Consider the following 21,715-nt stretch of genomic DNA (forward strand, 5'->3'; position numbering starts at 1 on the left):
CTGCCGAGGAGTAGAATAAAGAAAAAAGAATGAAAAGAACTGAAGACAACCTTGGAGACCTCTGGGACGACACTAAACGCACCAACATTTGAATTATAGGGGTCCCAGAAGAAGAAGAGAAAAAGAAAGGGTGTGAGAAAATATTTGAAGAGATTACAGTTGAAAACTGCCCTAACACGGGAAAGGAAATAGTCACCCCAGTCCAGGAAGCACAGAGAGTCCCATACAAGGTAAACCCTAGGAAAAACACATCAAGACACATATTAATCAAACTAATAAAAATTAAATCAAAGAAAAAATATTAAAAACAGCAAGGGAAAAAACAAAAAATAACATACAAAGGAATCCCCATAAGGTTATCAGCTGATTTTTCAGCAGAAACTCTGCAGGCCAGAAGGCAGTGGAAGGATATACGTAAAGTGATGAAAGAGAAAAACCTACAACCAAGTTTACTCTCCCCAGCAAGGATCTCATTCCGATTCAATGGAGAAATCAAAAGCTTTTCAGACAAGCGAAAGCTAAGAGAATTCAGCACCACCAAACCAGGTTTACGGCAAATGCTAAAGAAACTTCTCTAGGCGGGAAACACAAGAGAAGAAAAAGACCCACAAAAACAAACCCCAAACAATTAAGAAAATGGTAATAGGAATATACATATTGATAATAACCTTGAATGTAAATGGATTAAATGTCCCAATCAAAAGACACACACTGGCAGAATGCATACAAAAAAAGACCTATGTGTATGCTGTCTGCTAAAGACCCACTTCAGACCTAGGGACACGTACAGACTGAAAGTGAAGGGATGGAAAAAGATATTCCATGCAAATGGAAATCAAAAGAAAGCTGGAGTAGTAATACTCATATCAGATAAAATAGACTTTAAAATAAAGACTGTTTTAAGAGATAAGGAAGGACACTACATAATGATCAAGAATCAATCCAAGAAGATATAACAACTATAAATGTTTATGCACCCAACATAGGAGCACCTCAATACATAAGGCAAATGCTAATAACCATGAAAGGAGAAATCGACAGTAACACAATAATAGTATGGGACTTTAATACCCCACTTACACCAATGGACAGATCATCCAAACAGAAAATAAATAAGGAAACACAAGCTTTAAATGACACAATAGACCAGATAGGTTTAATTGATATTTATAGAACGTTCCACGCAAAAGTGGCAGAATACACTTTCTTCTCAAGTGCAGCCAGAACACATCTTCTCCAGGATCTTGGGTCAAAAATCAAGCATTGGTAAATTTAAGAAAATTGAAATCATATCAAGCATCTTTTCTGACCACAATGCTATGAGATGGAAACCAATTACAGGAAAAACACTGTAAAAACCATAAATACATGGAGGCTAAACAGTACATTACTAAATAACCAAGAGATCACTGAAGAAATCAAAGAAGAAATTAAAAAAATACATAGAAACAAATGACAATAAAAACATGATGACCCAAAAACTATGGGACGCAGCAAAAGCAGTTCTAAGAGAGAAGCTGATAGCAATTCAGTCTCACCTCAAGAAACAAGAAAAACCTCAAATAAACAATATAACCCTATACTTAAAACTAGAGAAAGAAGAACAAAGAAAACCCAAAGTCAGTAGAAGGAAAGAACTCATAAAAATCAGAGCAGAAATAAATGAAATAGAAACTAAGACAACAATAGCAAAGATCAATAAAACTAAAAGGGGTTTGTTTGAGAAGATAAACAAAATTGGTAAACTCTTAGCCAGACTCATCAAGAAAAAAACGGAGAGGATGCAAATCAATAAAATTAGAAATGAAAAATGAGAAATCACAACTCACACCACAGAAATACAAAAGATTATAAGAGACTACTACAAACAACTATATGCCAATAAAATGGACAACCACGAAGAAATGGACAAATTCTTGGAAAGGTACAATTTTTCCAAGACTGAACCATGAAGAATTAGAAAATATAAACATACCTGTCACAACTAATGAAATTGACACCATAATTAAAAATCTTCCAACAAACAAGGGTCCAGGACCAGATGGCTTCACAGGTGAATTGTATCAAGCACCCAGAGAAGCGCTAACACTGATCCTTCTCAAACTCTTCCAAAAAATTGCAGAGGGAGAAACACTCCCAAATTCATTCTGCGAAGCCACCATCACCCTGATATCAAAACCAGAAAAAGATATCACAAAAAAAGAAAATTGTCGACCAATATCACTGATGAAAATGGATACAAAAATCCTGAACAAAATACTACCAAACAGAATCCAACAACACATTAAAAGGATCACACACCATGATCAAGTGGGATTTATCCCAGGGATGCAAGGATTCTTCAATATATACAAATCAATCAATGTGATATACCACATTAACAAATTAAGGAATAAAAACCATATGATCATCTCAATAGATGCAGAAAAAGCTTTTGACAAAATTCAGCACTCATTTATGATAAAAACTCTCCAGAAAATGGGCATACAGGGAACCCACTGCAACATAATAAAGGCCATATATGACAAACTCACAGTAAGCATCATACTCAATGGTGAAAAACTGAAAGCATTTCCACTAAGATCAGGAACAAGACAAGGATGTCCACTCTTGCCACTTTTATTCAACATAGTTGTGGAATCCATAGCCACAGCAATCAGAGAAGAAAAAGAAATTAAAGGAATACAAATTGGAAAAGAAGAAGTAAAACTGTCACTGTTTGCAGATGACATGATACTACACATAAAGAATCCTAAAGATGCCACCAGAAAACTGCTAGAGCTAATCAATGAATTTGGTAAAGTTGCAGGATACAAAATTAATGCACAGAAATCTCTTGCATTACTGTACATTAATGATGAAAAATCTGAAAGAGAAATTAGGGAAACACTCCCATTTACCACTGCAACAAAAAGAAAAAAATACCTAGGAATAAACCTACCTAGGGAGACAAAAGACTTATATGCAGAAAACTATAAGACACTGATGAAAGAAATTAAAGATGATACCAACAGATGGAGAGATATACCATGTTCTTGGATTGGAAGAATCAATATTGTAAAAATGACTATACTACCCAAAGCAATCTACAGATTCCGTGCAATCCCTATCAAACTACCAATGGCATTCTTCACAGAATTAGAACAAAAATTTTTACAATTCGTATGGAAACACAAAAGACCCCAAATAGCCACAGCAATCTTGAGAAAGAAAAATGGAGTTGGAGGAATCAGGCTTCCTGACTTCAAACTATACCACAAAGCTACAGTAATCAAGACAGTATGGTACTGGCACAAAAACAGAAATACAGATCAATATCTTGCACCTGATAGATCTATCAGGTACCAGATAGAATGCCCAGAGATAAACCCACGCACATATGGGCACCTAATTTACAACAAAGGAGACAAAAACATACAACGGAGAAAAGACAGCCTCTTCAGTGAGGGGTGCTGGGAAAACTGGACAGCTACATGTAAAAGAATGAAATTAGAACACTTCTTAACACCATACACAAAAATAAACTCCAAATGGATCAGAGTTAAATGTAAGACCAGACACTATAAAACTCTTAGAGGAAAACAGAGGAAAAATACTCTTTGACATAAACCACAGTAAGATCTTTTTTGACCCACCTCCTAGAGTAACGGAAATAAAAACAAAAATAAACAAGTGGGATTTAATTAAACTTAAAAGCTTTTGCACAGCAGAGGAAACCATAAACAAGACAAAAAGACGACCCTTAGAATGAGAAAAAATATTTACAAATGCAACAACAGACAAATGATTAATCTCCAAAATTTACAAACAGCTCATGGAGCTCAATATCAGAAAAACAAACCATCCAGTTAAAAAATGGGCGGAAGACCTAAGTAGACATTTCACCAAGGAAGACATACAGATGGCCAAGAGGCACATGAAAAGATGCTCCACATCACTAATTATTAGAGAAATGCAAATGAAAACTACAATGAGGTATCACCTCATGCTGGTCAGAATGGCCATTATGAAAACATTGAGAAACAATAAATGCTGGAAAGGGTGTGGTGAAAAGGGAACCCTCTTGCACTGTTGCTGGGAATGTAAATTGATACAGCCACTATGGAGAACAGTATGGAAGTTCCTTAAAAAACTAAAAATAGGATTACCATATGACCCAGCAATACCACTATTGGGCATATACCCTGAGAAAACCATAATTCAAAAAGAGACATGTACCACAATGTTCACTGCAGCTCTATTTACAATAGCCAGGAGATGGAAGCAACCTAAGTGTCCATCAACAGATAAATGGATAAAGAAGATGTGGCACATATATACAACAGAATAGTACTCAGCCATAAAAAGAAACGAAATTGAGTTATTTGTAGTGAGGTGGTTAGACCTAGAGTCTGTCATACAGAGTGAAGTCAGAAAGAGAAATACAAATACCGTATGCTAACATATAGATATATATATGGAATCTTAAAAAAAAATGGTACTGATCAATCTAGTTGCAGGGCAGGAATAAAGATGCAGACATAGAGAATGGACTAGTGGACATGGGGTAGGAGGGGGAAGCTGGGGCAAAGTGAGAGTACCATCGAGATATATACACTACCGAATGTAAAACAGTTAGCTAGTGGGAAGTAGCAGCATAGCACAGGGAGGGAGATCGGCTCGGTGCTTTGCGATGACCTAGAGGGGTGGGATAGGGAGGATGGGAGGGAGGCTAAAGAGGGAGGGAAAATGGGGACATATGTATGCATATGGCTGATTCACTTTGTTGTACAACAGAAACTAACACAGTATTGTGAAGCAATTATACTCCAGTAAAGATCTATTTAAAAAATAAAAAGGTTAGGGCTTCCCTGGTGGTGCAGTGGTTGAGAGTCCGCCTGCTGATGCGGGGCACACGGGTTCGTGTCCTGGTCCGGGAAGATCCCACATGCCGCGGAGCGGCTGGGCCCGTGAGCCATGGCTGCTGAGCCTGCGCGTCCGGAGCCTGTGCTCCACAACAGGAGAGGCCACAACAGTGAGAGGCCCGCGTACCGCAAAAAAAAAAAAAAAAGGGTAAGTGAAGCTCAAGTTGTGCCCATAAAACTCACTTAAGATGAGAGAAGTCACCAGTGGTGAAGAAGCTTTGGGAAGAGTGTCAGGCACGAGACAAGCACAAGGTCAGGGAATAAATGTACTGGTACCAGAAAACAAGGCAAATGAGAGTACCAGGCACTAGGTAAGCAGCCAGGACAGCATCAATGACAAGCAAACATCAAAATGAAGCAGCTCCTCTTCAAGCCAAGAAGCCTTTTAAGTACTTCCGACTCCTGAGTGTGGCCAATTCGGACTCCAAGTGAATTAACATTGGGTGGATGGTAAACAGATTAACAAAACGAGTGGGAAAGGAAGCAGAAGTGATTATAGTACAAAATATGGAACTTGTACAGAGGAGCTGCTTAGAGAAGTAGCTTAGGGAAGGTACAGCCCACCAGGTGGTTTCAAATCGCAGCTCCACTATTTCTTAGTCTATAACCTTGGAATATTATTTTACCTACCCCAGTTTAAATTTCCCCATGAACAAAAGGGCGATAACATATCCTATCTCACGTTGTTAAAAGAAAGAATCATTATTAATCATTTAACGTGTAGTAATCACCCAACTATAAACTATCAATGATCATAAATATTGTATAGTTAATTTATTAAATCATAGTTCTGGAGTTTAATGTATCTAATGTTAGTTTCAATTTTGGCTTCTGCATACAGTCTGTTGGATTTATTATGCTAGATCCTCTGTGATCCCCTAAATATTTGTGTGCAAGCACTTTGAGGACTGCACAGGGTTAAAGCACGGTACAGCTCTGTTGTCACTTACAGGTGGATATGGCTGTGTGCACACATTATTTTGAAAATATAAAAGTTACAAACAGATTGACCATCTTGCTCTGACACCTATTCTATAAAATTATTCTAGTTCCTTTAGTGATAATTAAATCTATCCCCACCATGGCAACTCTTGCATTAGATTAGTCAAACTGAGATTTTCTTTCCTAAAATGGCTGAACATACTGTTTTGGTTCTACCAAACCACAAAACATGAAACCACAGTCTAAGTCTAAAACATCACCCTCTGTGGTGTGGAATGCTGCAAATAAAGTCACTGCCAGGCCAACTTTTTGTTTGATGTAGCCAATCTTCTTGTCTTCCAATTGACACCCTTTTAAAAAAGGATGAAAAGCATTGGTAACATTCCCTGAACATTGACCTGAAATGTCCATAACGGAGACTCACTACAAGAAGCTAGAACTCATGAATAACATTAAATGATCTTTTTATGATTATTTTTTGATCTAGTATTGTTTATGTGAAATAATAGGCCCACAAAAACAAACTGAAAGTCTAACTATTTACATGATATGGATAAAAGCAAGTTTTTCTTCTTAAGTCATATCTACTTAAATTTATGCCCAGTAGTTTTGGAACTCAAATGAATAATTTGATGCACCACTAATAGTAGTACTTAAATTGTCTCAAGCCCTTTTTTAAAAAAAAAAATCAAGTTGAAACAGTGACTATCGTATTAAAAGCACAATGCTTAATCTTAAACGCTATACCACTATTATATATGCATTTCTATATTATTTTTCAAGACTCAAAGAATCAAAGTGACCATTCAGTTTGTAAAGTTACTATTCACCTATTTGATACACGTCCATGAAACAGCTTTGGAGGAAAAGCAGTAACTGCTGACATGCTGAATGCACATAGACGATAATACCTCATTTCATCTTTACAACCAACCAATCAGGTAGGTACTGTTAAAAGTCAGGTAGAAAACCCAGTCCCTTTCTAGAGCTCATTCTCTTAAACACTATATAAATTCTAGGGAAAACTTGTTCTTTTGTTTGTTTGCTTTTAAACCTAATAGCAATAATCACAACTATCACTGCAACTGTGATTTGCACGGTGCTTGGCAGTTACATCCTCTATCTGCTAGGATATGTAACAATAGTTTTATGTGGGCAGAAAAGGTCTAGTCAAACTTTGTAAGCTACAATGATCAGAATTCTAATGGTGAATAAGGAAATAGTTAAGGCATAGCAGAAACATGAATGGTACTGATGTTAATATTAAGTTATTTGGCAACTTTTAACAATGATCAAGGTTACAGTAAGCAAACAATAGAGTTTATGTTAGTAGCTCCATCAGGACAATTACTGGAATAAAAGTTAAGGAAGCCATTGTTTTAGAAAGGGTCATTGAGAGTGAAGATCTTGAATATGAGTGGAGATAAAACAAAATTCAGTTCAAGGAATAAGGGATAAATATAAAACTTTTGTTAGGATGTTTCCTATCTACTCCAAGTCAGTCCAGCACAGACAGACCTAACCCTTATATGGTTTGTCACTAATCCGAAGAGAGAACCTGGAAAGTTCAGAAGCTAAAAAGATTTTCAAGAAGACAGTAAGTAAGCAAAGAAATATGTAAGATGTTTAGATTTTCTACAATCTTGGAGGGGTTGAGGGTGTCATTCCCTTTTTGTTGGGCTATTTCACTCTTCCTTCTAGAGCTAGACAATTCTACAAGAACATTGGGTGAACAGAAAATATCTGTGCAGGAAAGAGAGAGAAGCAAAACTAGAAAATGTTGAGAAGTGAAACTTTGTATATTTCTTGAAAACAAGAATTCTGTATCTAATCACCCTCTTCATTTGGGCCTTATATTTCTAAAAGCATTTCTTGTATTTCATACTCTGCTGGTAGATTCAGAGACCCTCCACCCAGAGATTCCAATCTTATTTCCAAGGCACTTCTCTTAATAACCACAGAGTTTAGTCATGGTTCAAACACATCTTGCTGTGCCCTAGACAGATTCTACAGTGGTCTTTGTGGCCATTTTCAGCTTTGTTGATTCTACCCCAAGGGCATAATCACCAAGAATGCAGAGTGTTCACCAGACAGCCTAGGGGCATGGGGATCATAAAAGATCCCAGCTGGAAAAAATTTTTCGTTTATATGAAATAAAATACGAAGCTTAGAGGGTCATGATTTTCATTTAAAGAGCAAAGATAGTAGAACTAAAATGTTTTGTGTTAACTTTATTCTAAATAAAAAATGCATTTTCTTTATAGTTCTTAACTTCTGTTCAAAAAAAACAGCTTTGGCGTGAAAATCATCATGCATAAATGAAAATACAATTTAATGAAATGTCATATTTTATAAATTTAAGTGATGCAAACATTTGACTTATCTGTTAAAATTAAGCTGCCAGGTTCTTTTCCACATGAAACAAACTCTGTTTTATTTCATGTGTTACCAAACTGTGTAATTTTATTTTTCAAGAAACATGAGATGGAGAGATGAAGGAGGGAGGGCCAAACTTCTTGAGTAATCCGACTAAAGTTGTCATGCACATGCTGTATCATTCACATTGTGATTGACATTTATTTGTAGTTTGTACTTTGTTTTATACATAGAGGAGTCATTGCTAGTGAATTTTTTTAAAAAAGTAAGATAACAATCTGCTACCTTTGCTGTCATCAACCTCTCCAAATTATGGTCTAGGGCCAAAGTCTAAGTTTTGGCCTCCAGATGTTAATACTTAGGAATTTGGTGTCCAAATGGATGACTCCTGATAGGAAAATGTTTGGCAACAGATGATAGACCAGTGAAGCCTACAGTTTCTGAAATCAAACAACCTAGATCCAAATATCTAGGCTCTGTCCCTCCATAGCTCTTGACCCTGGTCAAGTAGCTTAGCCTTTTTAAGCTTCCGTTTCCTTACCTATATAACAGAGAAAATTATAGTATCTTCCTCTTAAGATTGTTATGAGGGTTTAATGATATAATGCATATACAAGTTCTTAGCACAGTGCATGGTAAATAGAAAAAAACTTGGTACATGCTAACTACCATTATTATATTAATAATCTGAAATGCTAACTCTAATTTTGCCATTCTGACAAATATTTCCACCAACTGCTTCAAAGTTATTAGTGTCAAAAATACCAGGTCAATTTCAATACAAACTTGTCTATCAGAGACGGGATGCTTACAGCCAACATCCAGAGTTATCTTGCCAGTTGCTCTTCCGGCATCATTGACAGCAACACAGGTATAATCACCAGCATCCAGATCTTGAGTTTCTTGAATCTTCAAAAGTCCCAAGAGAGGGTCAATGATGAGAAATGGGGAGGGCCTCAACTCAAGATCCCCTAAGTCAAAACAAAGCGGAGAACGTTAAACAGTTAGATGTTTACATAGCTTGCTATTGGTTTGATTGCACAACTTCTGAAGAAAACGATTATAAAGTTTTTAAATACAAGTGTCTTGCACGGTGCAGACACTTAAACAATGTTTATGCAATTAAAGAATGAAGTGTTTCTTGGTAATGAGCTGACTTATTAGTCTGTATAATTCCACAGGCTAATCTAGAGTCAAAAATCAGGTCCTAAATGAATTATGTACAAATATTTCCTACCATATATGTACCTAAATGAGAACAAACTCTTTGAAGCTATGTTGGGGGACTGGGAAAGAGCGGCAGCTGTCACTGTGGCTGTGTTAGGTAAGAAGGGAATGGGAAGATGAAGGTTGAAATGAGGTTTCTACCATCTTTGTGGCAGGATGAATTTCAATTACCCAGGAAATGCTCCGGAGACTATGGGTGTTCTTATAGTTTGGCTAATGACCAGGTTTCTGGTTTGCTGAATGTTCTCAGTCAGATTTTGTCTTGTGAAAGGTATGAGCTGCCTGAGAGGTTTCTAAGGATGGCTCGGGAAGTAGGAACCACAGCTGGCTAGAGAGGGTAGGGAAGAGCTTGCTGAGAGAAGAGAAAGAATGGATGAGGAACTCTTGACAATGGCCAGAGAGGAGTACTGTTATATAAATCTCCCAGGATACCTCTACTAAACCTGTATTAGGCATCAAAGTTCTTTAAGTTGGAGTTAGAGGTTTTTTTGGAAGAAGCAGGCAGGGGATAAATGAGTGGAGGATGGAACCTGATATCGAATTTGACCTCGGTATGAGGGTAGAATGACCCAAGAAAGATGAGTTATTTCTGGGTTACCTGTCCCTGCAGTGCCTCAGATCTCCTGAGAACCATTTCTATTTGAAGGCAGGCAATGCCTCAACAAATCTCTAAGTTGGGTTAGCCTTTCCTTAGGCTTCCCTTCCTCCAAGGTTTCCCCTCATCGAAGAATAAATTTCACCAGGATGACAAATATCATAAAAAATTACCTAGTCCATACCTTTTTTGTTTGTTTTTGTAAAGGGTGATGTCAAACTCTTTGTGGGGATCCTAAAAAATTCCAGGAGGTTTAAGGGCCATTGCCTTAGGGTTTCACAGCATGCCCAGATGTCAAGTCTGAAGAGGTACTCTCCAAAATGCCATATACTAGCTTAGCCATGTGCCCTGGGACTAAGGACTGTGGAAGTCACTCCCTTAGCTTTTAACAGGCTAAAACGCCAGAGCTAGTAATTCTCTAGGACACTACATAAAGCATCCACCAACAGACTCAGAGCAACAAACAATTCTCCTTTTGTTTTTATTTGGGGAGGAGAAGAGGTCAAAGGAGCCATAAATTTAAAAACAAAAAAATTACATTAGCAACTGTCAGTGCCAAAAATAAAGTATTTTTCAGCATTCCAACATTTAAAACCCCCAATCATCCTTTTAAGCTTTGCTACTGGGTACCACGCGAGAATGAGAGAAGCAACTAAAGCCTTGTCTATGTGCCTCTGGGAAACTTTCATAAGTAAAAGCAGATGATGTTGACATAAACTTTCCTCCCTCTAGGGGAGGATGCAATGTGACCAAGCTGTTCATCAAGCATTAAAATGTTTGGACTAAAATGCATTTAGACTCTTGGATTTTACTTCTCCTTTACTTCTTCTGTATATGTCAGAGCACATACAGGATGAAGTAAAGACTAAAAAGCTACTTTTTGCTAGTAGCTTTTTTTTTTTTAAATAAAAGTGTTTAAGGAACAGCAGTAATGAAACAAAATATAAATTGGAAAACACTGGCTATGTCAAGTTTGCATTTTGATCACATTTTGGTCATCTCTCTTGATTTCTACTGAACAATTAGTAATCAAATTATTGAGAAGCCATAGAGAAATACAGAACTTTGAGATGAAAATGACTGAGGAAGTATATACTTTTAATATTAGATAAGATTAGAAGAATGTTTACACACATAGTAAAATATATAAACTTTGCTGACAATCTATTCTAGGATTGAACAATCATTACCATTAAGGAGGATTCTTTCTACTTTAGTTTAAATTCAATTCTGGCCTCTGTGGATGCAAAGACTAACAGAGAGATCATTATCCCTGACATAAGACCCTTTAAATTGTTGAAGGTTCTTTAGTGGTTCTCAAAAATGTTTGTCTCAAGACCTTTGTATACTCATAAAAATTACTGGGGACTTTAATGCATTTTTGTTTATGTGAATTATATTTATTTGTACTTTGCATTTTAGAAAGGAAACTGAAAATTTTTAAAACATATGTATTTATTTTCTAATAACTCAAGACATTTTAACATAAATGTATTTTATAAAAAAAAATTTCCCTGAACAAGAAAAACTTAGTGAGAAAAGTGGCATTGTTTCACATTTTTGCAAATCTCTAGAATGTCTAGCTTAATAGAAGAGAGCTGAGTGTTCATTTTTGCTTCTGCATTCACTTTGTTGGATATCACATATCATGTAGCTGAGATGAGTGTGAAAAAGCCAAATAACATCTTAGTATCATCAGGAAAATAATTTTGATCTCATGGGTTCCCTGAAAAGAATCGTGGGGAACCTCCAGGGATTCCCAACTACACTTTAGCAACAACAGATCTAAAGAAACAAATTCAATTTCTTTACTATTTTACCAGAAATATTCTTTATACGACATTTTAATAGTGTCCCTGATTCTTCTCTGAACCCACTTTATGTTGCTCATTTCTAAAATCTAAAATTTTGGGCGGCATTTGTATGTGCGAAATTCCTTTTCTCAAATGGTCTGAATGAAATACAATTTATTAATGAATGATGGTTGCCAAGGGCTGCAGGGCAGGAGAAATGGGGAGCTGCTGTTCAACAGGCATAAAGTTTCAATCATACAAGATGAGTACGTTCTAGAGATTTGCTGTACAACAGTGCCTAGAGGTAACAATAGTGTACTGTATGCTTAAAAATTTGTTAAGAGGGTAGAGCTCATGTGTTCTTACCATAAATAAAAAATAAACAAATGACCACCTACTTTATTCAATAAGAACTGCCTGAAAAAAAAGCTATGAACAAAAAGTTATTCTTATGGTTAGGGAAAGAACTATTCTTTCCCCCTGTGGTTTCCATAAGGTAGGATCTTCCGAACCTCGCTGCTGTCTCATCCCCAGCAGAGGTGGCAAAGAAAGGTCCAGCTGCCTCCTCGTCCCTTTCTTTTTGGAGCCAGTGTGCATGTAGAAGAGTTTGTCCCCTGGCTTTTCTCTTTATGATCCAGATTCTGCTTATGGAATAAATTGCCTGCCTGGGACTGGGAGAAGAAGTGATACTGGGGTTCAGGGCAGCTCTGCATATTAGAGATGAACATCAATCGAAGCAGGTGCTCCAACATGATCTGTCAGTGCTTAATGCCCACATGCTAGCTCTGTTGGTGCATAACTCGAACAGAGAAATGGGATATGATTTACTAGGCGCACTGAACTCCAATGTCTCTGGTTGAGAAAAGAAACTACTAGGCAGTCAATTCTAGAATCTTCCATGTGGTGGCTGCATAGCTCCCTAACTCCTCATTCACCTCCCAAGCCATTTGTGGGACCAAAGCTGACATACAGACTATTCAGGAGAGTAGCACCTATTTGGGAGAATAAAAGGCTTTCTCTCTGTGACTCAGCTATTGACAGGCAGAGAAATCAGCAGGTTCCATTACTTTAAAGACTTTTTTTATTATTAACATAAGCTACTGATTGATATTTTTCTGGATTTATTTAATTCAGAGGTGAGTTTGAAACTTTTATCTACTTCATTTGTAAGTTAAAGATTTAAGTTTTTCAAATAAGGAAAATTAGTTGTTGTTGACTGAAACCTAATTAAGAAGCAAATCGAGAAATGCTTTCTTTTCAGAGAAAACATGAAGACTAAATCATTTAACATGGAAAACTGTGAAAGTGACGTTATCTCCTAGCTTCCCTCCCTATTTTTGATTTGTATTATTGAAAAGTATTTGTTTTCCACATAAAGCCTTTCCTTTTCACCTCGTGTTCCCTAAGAGTTTGAACCCGAGGTGAATTCACAATTTTGTAATTATGACATCAACCTGTTGCTATGGGAATGTCTGCGATTTAACAAACAGAATCATAACAATAGTGCTTTGTACTATTTAGCATTTTTCATCTGAAGATTAAAGAGTATTTTGCAAACAGCATCTCAATAATCCTAGCAACCTCCCTCTTAGGCTGTTTGTGGGGATTTTTCTTTCTCATAGATTGGAAAAACTAAGAGAAAAACAGAAGCAGGACATTTTAGACAGATATCTACTGTCAGCATTTGAGCGTAGACCAGGACCTAAGGGCATTCTCACCAAGGACAAACAGCACATTACTGTTATTTTATTATAGAATCACAGAGGTAGAATCTTTATATCACAAATAGAGGCAGATAATTTCTATACTTGATATAAACAGCTACCATGCATGATGAAGCTGACCATAAAATACGTTTGTCTTTCAGTCAAATGTCATTCAGCTGTAATTTTCGAGGTATGTCTTTATTTGAGCTCTTTATAGAAAGCGTCCTGGAGAATCTAGAAAACTTCCTAATTGTGAGAGCCTAAGCAAAGTGAACTGAAATAAGTGAAGCTATTTTAAACATTAACTGAGTATTCTTGGACAATTTTCTACAGGAAACAATCCTAAACTAATAAAGAGAACGTTCAGCTGGATTAGCACAGGCGAAGTTTTCCTGCTTTGATTTTCACAGTCCTATAATCCACACCAGATGTCAAATGCTGAAATTCAGAGTGCAGAATTTTGAACTATCGTCTCTAGTGAGACCATAAGCACATTTTATGGAGCTGCTAAGTCACACACCAAAATAAATTTTTAACAAATTATCTTTATCTAAAAGAGAAAACAATACTAAATGAACCAGACATGAACATACTTAAGAAATGTACCTTTGAACCATTTAACCTGAGGTGGAGGAACACCAGACGTTTTACATTCCATAACTGTTGTATCCCCAAGGGCAACCAAGAGCTCACTCTGAATTACGATCAACTTCGGGGCTTCTGAAAACAATAAACATGCAAATAATTAACGCCTTGCACAATGCCACTTACATCTTGTTTCTGTTTACTAAATGAACCAATAATAATTAAAAAAAAAACTTATTATTTCCGTGCTTGTGGCTATCTCAGTTTTTACAAACAGAAATAAACTCTTATGATGTATATGCACACAGATGTGTGTGATGAAAAGATCATCTATAAGGCCAAAAGAATATTAGGAAAAAATAATTCTGATGAAACAGTGTCCAAAAATTTAGGAAATTAATTGATGCACATTTCAGTTAATCGATGCACATTTTCTACGTGACTTTAAGGATATTCATGTCTATCTACAGAGAGACAGTTGTACTCTAAGGCTGAAATTCGCATCTATAAAAAGTAGAGTCTCCCACTTTTAACTCTATTTTTCCCTTTGATGTTAAATACAGACATTCTCTAAGTTTCTTTCCTTGGCTCTGATTCACGCCTTTGCCTAATGCTTTAGTTCATGCACATATTTTTCTCTTAACTGAACATTTTAGGACTTCCTAACTTCAACTGAGGTAGTTTTAAACAAAGCCAAGAGTTAATTTCTCAAATATCATGTTACTCCTTGGCTAGAAAACTTCGGTGATTGCATTTCATAATTCCCTAGTTCAGCTTTCAAAAATCATAAACTGGTGCATGGCTTTCTTTTGAACTTCACGCTCCATTACACCTCCTTACTTATCACAAGGTATGAAGCTACACTGGTACTCCAAAACATGCCCTATTCCCTCCCATATTCCTGCTTTTGCTAAAGTTTCTTCCTCTGCCTGAAATGCCCTTTGCCACAACTTTTCAAATTCCACTCATTCTTCCGGACTGAGCTTAAATCCTCTCTCCTTTAAGAAGTGTTTGCAAATTCCCCAGTCAGAATTAATCTTCCCCTCCACCAACCTTCTACTTTTGCACTTATTTGTCTGCCTTATATTTATTTACATATATCCACTCCCATTATTCACACTCTTGAAAAGTAAGGACCTCATGACATACATTTTTTATTCTACATTCCACAGTCTCTAGCACAGCATTTTACACAATTTGGGTGATTACTAAGTTAAATAAATGGGTGGAATATTTTGGTTTCTTTGTGAATGAACCCAAATTCATTTCTGCAATGCAGACTCTGTTTCAATCCCCATTCCCAACTGTTGGTTCCCTCTCCACATGGCTGTTCTATGAACGTTTTTAATTGTCATCTCTAAATCTGAGCCCATCTTCCCTTCTGAACTTATTCACCACATGCCTTCCTCATTTCTATGAGACTTCTTCCCAGGCTTTTAGGTCCAGTATTTGTGACATTTTTGTTACCTCCTTCATCTATACACACATCTACAATTCTCAATCTTTTTTTTAACATCTTTATTGGAGTATAATTGCTTTACAATGGTGTGTTAGTTTCTGCTTTATAACAAAGTGAATCAGTTATACATACACATATGTTCCCATAACTCTTCCCTCTTGCATCAATTCTCAATCTTTATTGTGGCTCTTTTACACTCCTTCCTCGCCACTGCCAATTTTACTACCTTACTATGAATGATGAAGAAAAATGAGAGAAAGGGTGGGTTGCTAGTCATTAATTATTCACAGTTTACAAAATGACACTGAGCATATAACCCTTGTCCTTTATTTGTCTAAGAAAGACCAAAGTAAAAGAAATATTGGGGCTTCCCTGGTGGCGCAGTGGTTGGGAGTCCACCTGCAGATGCAGGGGACACGGGTTCGTGCCCCGGTCCGGGAAGATCCCACAGGCCACGGAGCGGCTGGGCCCGTGAGCCATGGCCGCTGAGCCTGCGCGTCCGGAGCCTGTGCTCCACAACAGGAGAGGCCACAACAGTGAGAGGCCCGCAAACGACAAAAAAAAAAAAAGAAATATTGTATTCTATATTACATATTATTAGAATATATGATTATGTATTATAATAGATTTGATTATACTATATATGTTAGAATGTATTATATTCTACTATATTATGGAATATTATAGTATAGAATAAGTTGTCATAAAGTATATCTTCAATAAATGCTTCAGTTTGGAGGGGAAAAACTGAAGATGAAAAGCAAAACGTAATACCTAGATAAGTGACAGAAATGTTGTAAATATTTAATTATAACAGAAATATTATAACGTTTCATATGAATAAATATATTTATACATATATATATATAAATTCATATATATATATGAGCATAAGTGGAAAATGTAAAATGAAAGTTGAGGTGAAGTGGAGAGGAGGAAGATGGCGGAAGAGTAACATGTGCAGATCACCTTCCTCCCCACCGACACATCAGAAATACATCTACATGTGGAACTGCTCCTATAGAACACCTACTGAATGCTGGCAGAAGACCTCAGACCTCCCAAAAGGCAAGAAACTCCCCACGTACCTGAGTAGGGCAAAAGAAAAAAGGAAAAAGAGAGACAAAAGGACAGGGATGGGACCTGCACCAGTGGGAGGGAGCTGTGAAGGAGGAAAGGTTTCCACACACTAGGAAGCCCCTTCGCGGGCGGAGACTGCGGGTGGCGGAGGGGGGAAGCTTTGGAGCCGCGGAGGAGAGCACAGCAACAGGGGTGCGGAGGGCAAAGCGGAGAGATTGCCGCACAGACGATCGGTGCCGACCGGCACTCACCAGCCCGAGAGGCTTGTCTGCTCACCCGCCGGGGCGGGCAGGGGCTGGGAGCTGAGGCTTGGGCTTCGGTCGGAACGTAGGGAGAGGACTGGGGGTGGCGGCGTGAACACAGCCTGAAGGGGTTCATGCACCACAGCTAGACGTGAGGGAGTCCGGGAAAAAGTCTCCAGCTGCCGAAGAGGCGAAAGACTTTTTCTTCCCTCTTTGTTTCCTGGTGCATGAGGAGAGACGATTAAGAGCACCGCTTAAAGGAGCTCCAGAGACGGGCGCAAGCCATGGCTAACAGCACGGATCCCAGAGACCAGCATGAGACGCTAAGGCCGCTGCTGCTGCCACCAAGAAGCCTATGTGCGAGCACAGGTCACTATCCCCACCTCCCCTCCCGGGACCCTGTGCAGCCCGCCACTGCCAGGGTCCCGTGATCCAGTGACAACTTCCCTGGGAGAACGCGTGGCGCGCCTCAGGCTGGTGCGATGTCACGCCAGCCTCTGCTGCCGCAGGCCCACCCCACACTCCGTGCCCCTCCCTCCCCCACGGCCTGAGTGAGCCAGAGCCCCCGAATCAGTGGCTCTTTTAACCCCCTCCTGTCTGAGCGAAGAACAGACACCCTCCGGCGACCTACACGTAGAAGCGGGATCAAATCCAAAGCTGTACCCCGGGAGCTGTGTGAACGAAGAAGAGAAAGGGAAATCTCTCCCAGCAGCCTCAGGAGCAGCGGATTAAAGCTCCACAATCAACTTGATGTACCCTACAACTGTGGAATACATGAATAGACAACGAATCATCCCAAATTGAGGAGGTGGACTTTGAGAGCAAGATATATTATTTTTTCCCCTTTTCCTCTTTTTGTGAGTGTGTATGTGTATGCTTCTGTGTGAGATGTTGTCTGTAGAGCTTTGCTTTCAGCATTTGTCCTGGGGTTCTGTCCATCTGATTTTGGGTTTGTTTTTTTTTTTTACTTTAAAAGAAATTTTTTTTTCTTAATAATTATTTTTTATTTTAATAACTTTATTTTTTTTATCTTACTTTATTTCATTTTATCCTCTTTCTTTCGTTCTTTCTTTCTACTTTTTCTCCCTTTTATTCTGAGACGTGTGGATGAAAGGCTCTTGGTGCTTCAGCAAGGAGTCAGTGCTGTGGCTCTGAGGTAAGAGAGCCAACTTCAAGACACTGGTCCACAAGTGACTGCCCAGCTCCACGTAATATCCAAAGGCAAAACTCTCCCAGAGATCTCCATCTCAATGGCAAGACCCAGCTTCACTCAACGACCAGCAAGATACAGTGCTGGACACCCTATGCCAAACAACTGGTAAGACAGGAACACAGCCCCATCCATTAGCAGAGAGGCTGCCTAAAATCATAATAAGGCCACAGATATCCCAAAACACACCACCAGACGTGGACCTGCCCATCAGAAAGAAAACATCCAGCCTCATCCACCAGAACACAGGCACTAGGCCCCTCCACCAGGAAGCCTACACAACCCACTGAACCAACCTTAGCCACTGGGGACAGACACCTAAAACAACGGGAACTACGAACCTGCAGCCTGCAAAAAGGAGACCCCAAACACAGTAAGATAAGCAAAATGAGAAGACAGAAAAACACAGAGCAGATGAAGGAGCAAGGTAAAAACCTGCCAGACCTAACAAATGAAGAGGAAATAGGCAGTCTACCTGAAAAAGAGTTCAGAATAATGATAGTAAAGGTGATCCAAAATCTTGGAAATAGAATAGAGACAATGCAAGAAACATTTAACAAGGACCTAGAAGAACTAAGGAGAAAGCAAGCAATGATGAACAACACAACAAATGAAATTAAAAATACTCCAGAAGGGATCACTAGAAGACTAACTGAGGCAGAAGAACGGATAAGTGACCTGGAAGATAAAATAGTGGAAATAACTACTGCAGAGCAGAATAAAGAAAACAGAATGAAAAGAACTGAGGACAGTCTCAGAGACCTCTGGGACAACATTAAACGCACCAACATTCGAATTATAGGGGTCCCAGAAGAAGAAGACAAAAAGAAAGGGACTGAGAAAATAATTGAAGAGATTATAGTTGAAGACTTCCCTAATAGGGAAAGGAAAGAGTTAATCAAGTCCAGGAAGCACAGAGAGTCCCATATAGGATAAAACCAAGGAGAAACATGCCAAGACACATATTATTCAAACTATCAAAAATTAAACACAAAGAAAACATATTAAAAGCAGGAAGGGAAAAACAACAAAAAACACACAAGGGAATCCCCCTAAGGTTAACAGCTGATCTTTCAGCAGAAACTCTGCAAGTGAGAAGGGAATGGCAGGACATATTTAAAGTGATGAAAGAGAAAAACCTACAACCAAGATTACTCTACCCAGCAAGGATCTCATTCACATTTGATGGAGAAATTAAAACCTTTACAAACAAGCAAAAGCTGAGAGAGTTCAGCACCACCAAACCAGCTTTACAACAAATGCTAAAGGAACTTCTCTAGGCACGAAACACAAGAGAAGGAAAAGACCTACAATAACGAACCCAAAACAATTAAGAAAATGAGAATAGGAACATACATATCGATAATTACCTTAAATGTAAATGGATTAAATGCTCCCACCATTCAGACTGGCTGAATGGATACAGAAACAAGACCCATATATATGCTGTCTAGAAGAGACCCACTTCAGACCTAGGGACACATATAGACTGAAAGTGAGGGGATGGAAAAAGATATTCTGTGCAAATGGAAATCAAAAGAAAGCTGGAGTAGCAATTCTAATATTAGAGAAAATAGACTTTAAAATAAAGACTATTACAAGAGACAAAGAAGGACACTACATAATGATCCAGGGATCGATCCAAGAAGAAGATATAACAATTGTAAATATTTATGCACCCAACACAGGAGCACTTCAATACATACGGGAAATACTAACAGCCATAAAAGGGGATATCGACAGTAACACATTCATAGTAGGGGACTTTAACACCCCATTTTCACCAATGGACTGATTATCCAAAACAAAAATAAATAAGGAAACACAAGCTTTAAATGATACATTAAACAAGATAGACTTAATTGATATTTATAGGACATTCCATCCAAAAACAACAGAATACACATTTTTCTCAAGTGCTCATGGAACATTATCCAGGATAGATCATATCTTGGGTCACAAATCAAGCCATGGTAATTTTAAGAAAATTGAAATTGTATCAAGTATCTTTTCTGACCACAACGCTATGAGACTAGATATCAATTACAGGAAAAGATCTGTAAAATATACAAACACATGGAGGCTAAACAATACACTACTTAAAAACGAAGTGAGCACTGAAGAAATCAAAGAGGAAAAAAAAAAATACCTAGAAACAAATGACAATGGAGACACGATGACCCACAACGTATGGAATGCAGCATAAGCACTTCTAAGAGGGAAGTTTACAGCAATCCAATCCTACCTTAAGGAACAGGAAACATCTCGAATGAACAACCTAACTTGCACCTAAAGCAATTAGATAAAGAAGAACAAAGAAACCCCAAATTTAGCAGATGGAAAGAAATCATAAAGATCAGATCAGAAATAAATGAAAAGAAATGAAGGAAACGATAGCAAAGATCAATAAAACTAAAAGCTGGTTCTTTGATAAGATAAACAAAATTGATAAACCATTAGCCAGACTCATCAGGAAAAACAGGGAGAAGACTCAAATCAACAGAATTAGAAATGAAAAAGGAGAAGTAACAACTGACACTGCAGCAATACAAAGGATCATGAGAGATTACTACAAGCAACTCTATGCCAACAAAATGGACACCCTGGAAGAAATGGACAAATTCTTAGAAATGCACAACCTACCAAGACTGAGTCAGGAAGAAATAGAAAATATGAACAGACCAATCACAAGCAGTGAACTTGAAACTGTGATTAAAAATCTTCCAACAAGGGCTTCCCTGGTGGCGCAGTGGTTGAGAGTTCGTCTGCCGATGCAGGGGACACGGGTTCGTGCCCCGGTCCAGGAAGATCCCACATGCCACAGAGCGGCTGGGCCCGTGAGCCATGGCCCCTGAGTCTGCGCGTCCAGAGCCTGTGGTCCGCAACGGGAGAGGCCACAACATTGAGAGGCCCGCGTACCACAAAAAAAAAAAAAAAAAAAAAATCTTCGAACAAACAAAAGCCCAGGACCAGATGGCTTCACAGGCGAATTCTATCAAACATTTAGAGAAGAGCTAACACCTGTCCTTCTCAAACTCTTCCAAAATACAGCAGAGGGAGGAACACTCCCAAACTCATTCTACGAGGCCACCATCACCCTGATACCAAAACCAGACAAAGATGTCACAAAGAAAGAAAACTACAGCCCAATATCGTTGATGAACATATATGCAAAAACTCTCAACAAAATACTAGCAAACAGAATCCAACAGCACATTAAAAGGATCATACACCATGATCAAGTGGGGTTTATTCCAGGAATGCAAGGCTTCTTCAGTATACGCAAGTAAATCAACGTGATACACCATATTAACAAACTGAAGGAGAAAAACCATATGGTCATCTCAATAGATGCAGAGAAAGCTTTCGACAAAATTCAACACCCATTTATGATAAAAACCCTGCAGAAAGTAGGCATAGAGGGAACTTTCCTCAACATAATAAAGGCCATATATGACAAACCCATAGCCAACATCATCTTCAGTGGTGAAAAACTGAAACCATTTCCACTAAGAACAGGAACAAGACAAGGTTGCCCACTCTCACTGCTATTATTCAACATAGTTTTGAAACTTTTAGCCACAGCAATCAGAGAA

The 21,715-nt window shown here is 38.2% G+C and overlaps 1 protein-coding gene across 3 annotated transcripts in view; it reads right to left on the minus strand.

The window, feature by feature from the left end:
- HMCN1 (hemicentin 1) overlaps nucleotides 1-21,715 on the minus strand; it is a 508,266-nt gene that overhangs the window by 261,381 nt on the left and 225,170 nt on the right. For all 3 annotated transcript variants that reach the window (XM_029226849.1, XM_029226848.1, XM_029226847.1), the window contains exons 14-15: nucleotides 14,150-14,263; nucleotides 9,035-9,193 (exon numbers count right to left, since the gene is read on the minus strand). In XM_029226849.1, coding sequence (XP_029082682.1) covers nucleotides 9,035-9,193; nucleotides 14,150-14,263 — 273 coding nt within the window. The remainder of the gene's footprint in view (nucleotides 1-9,034; nucleotides 9,194-14,149; nucleotides 14,264-21,715) is intronic.

The sequence above is a fragment of the Monodon monoceros genome, unplaced genomic scaffold (assembly GCF_005190385.1).
Source record: "Monodon monoceros isolate NGI ecotype Baffin Bay Population unplaced genomic scaffold, NGI_Narwhal_1 Super_Scaffold_18, whole genome shotgun sequence".
In the NCBI taxonomy this organism is placed as follows: domain Eukaryota; kingdom Metazoa; phylum Chordata; class Mammalia; order Artiodactyla; family Monodontidae; genus Monodon; species Monodon monoceros.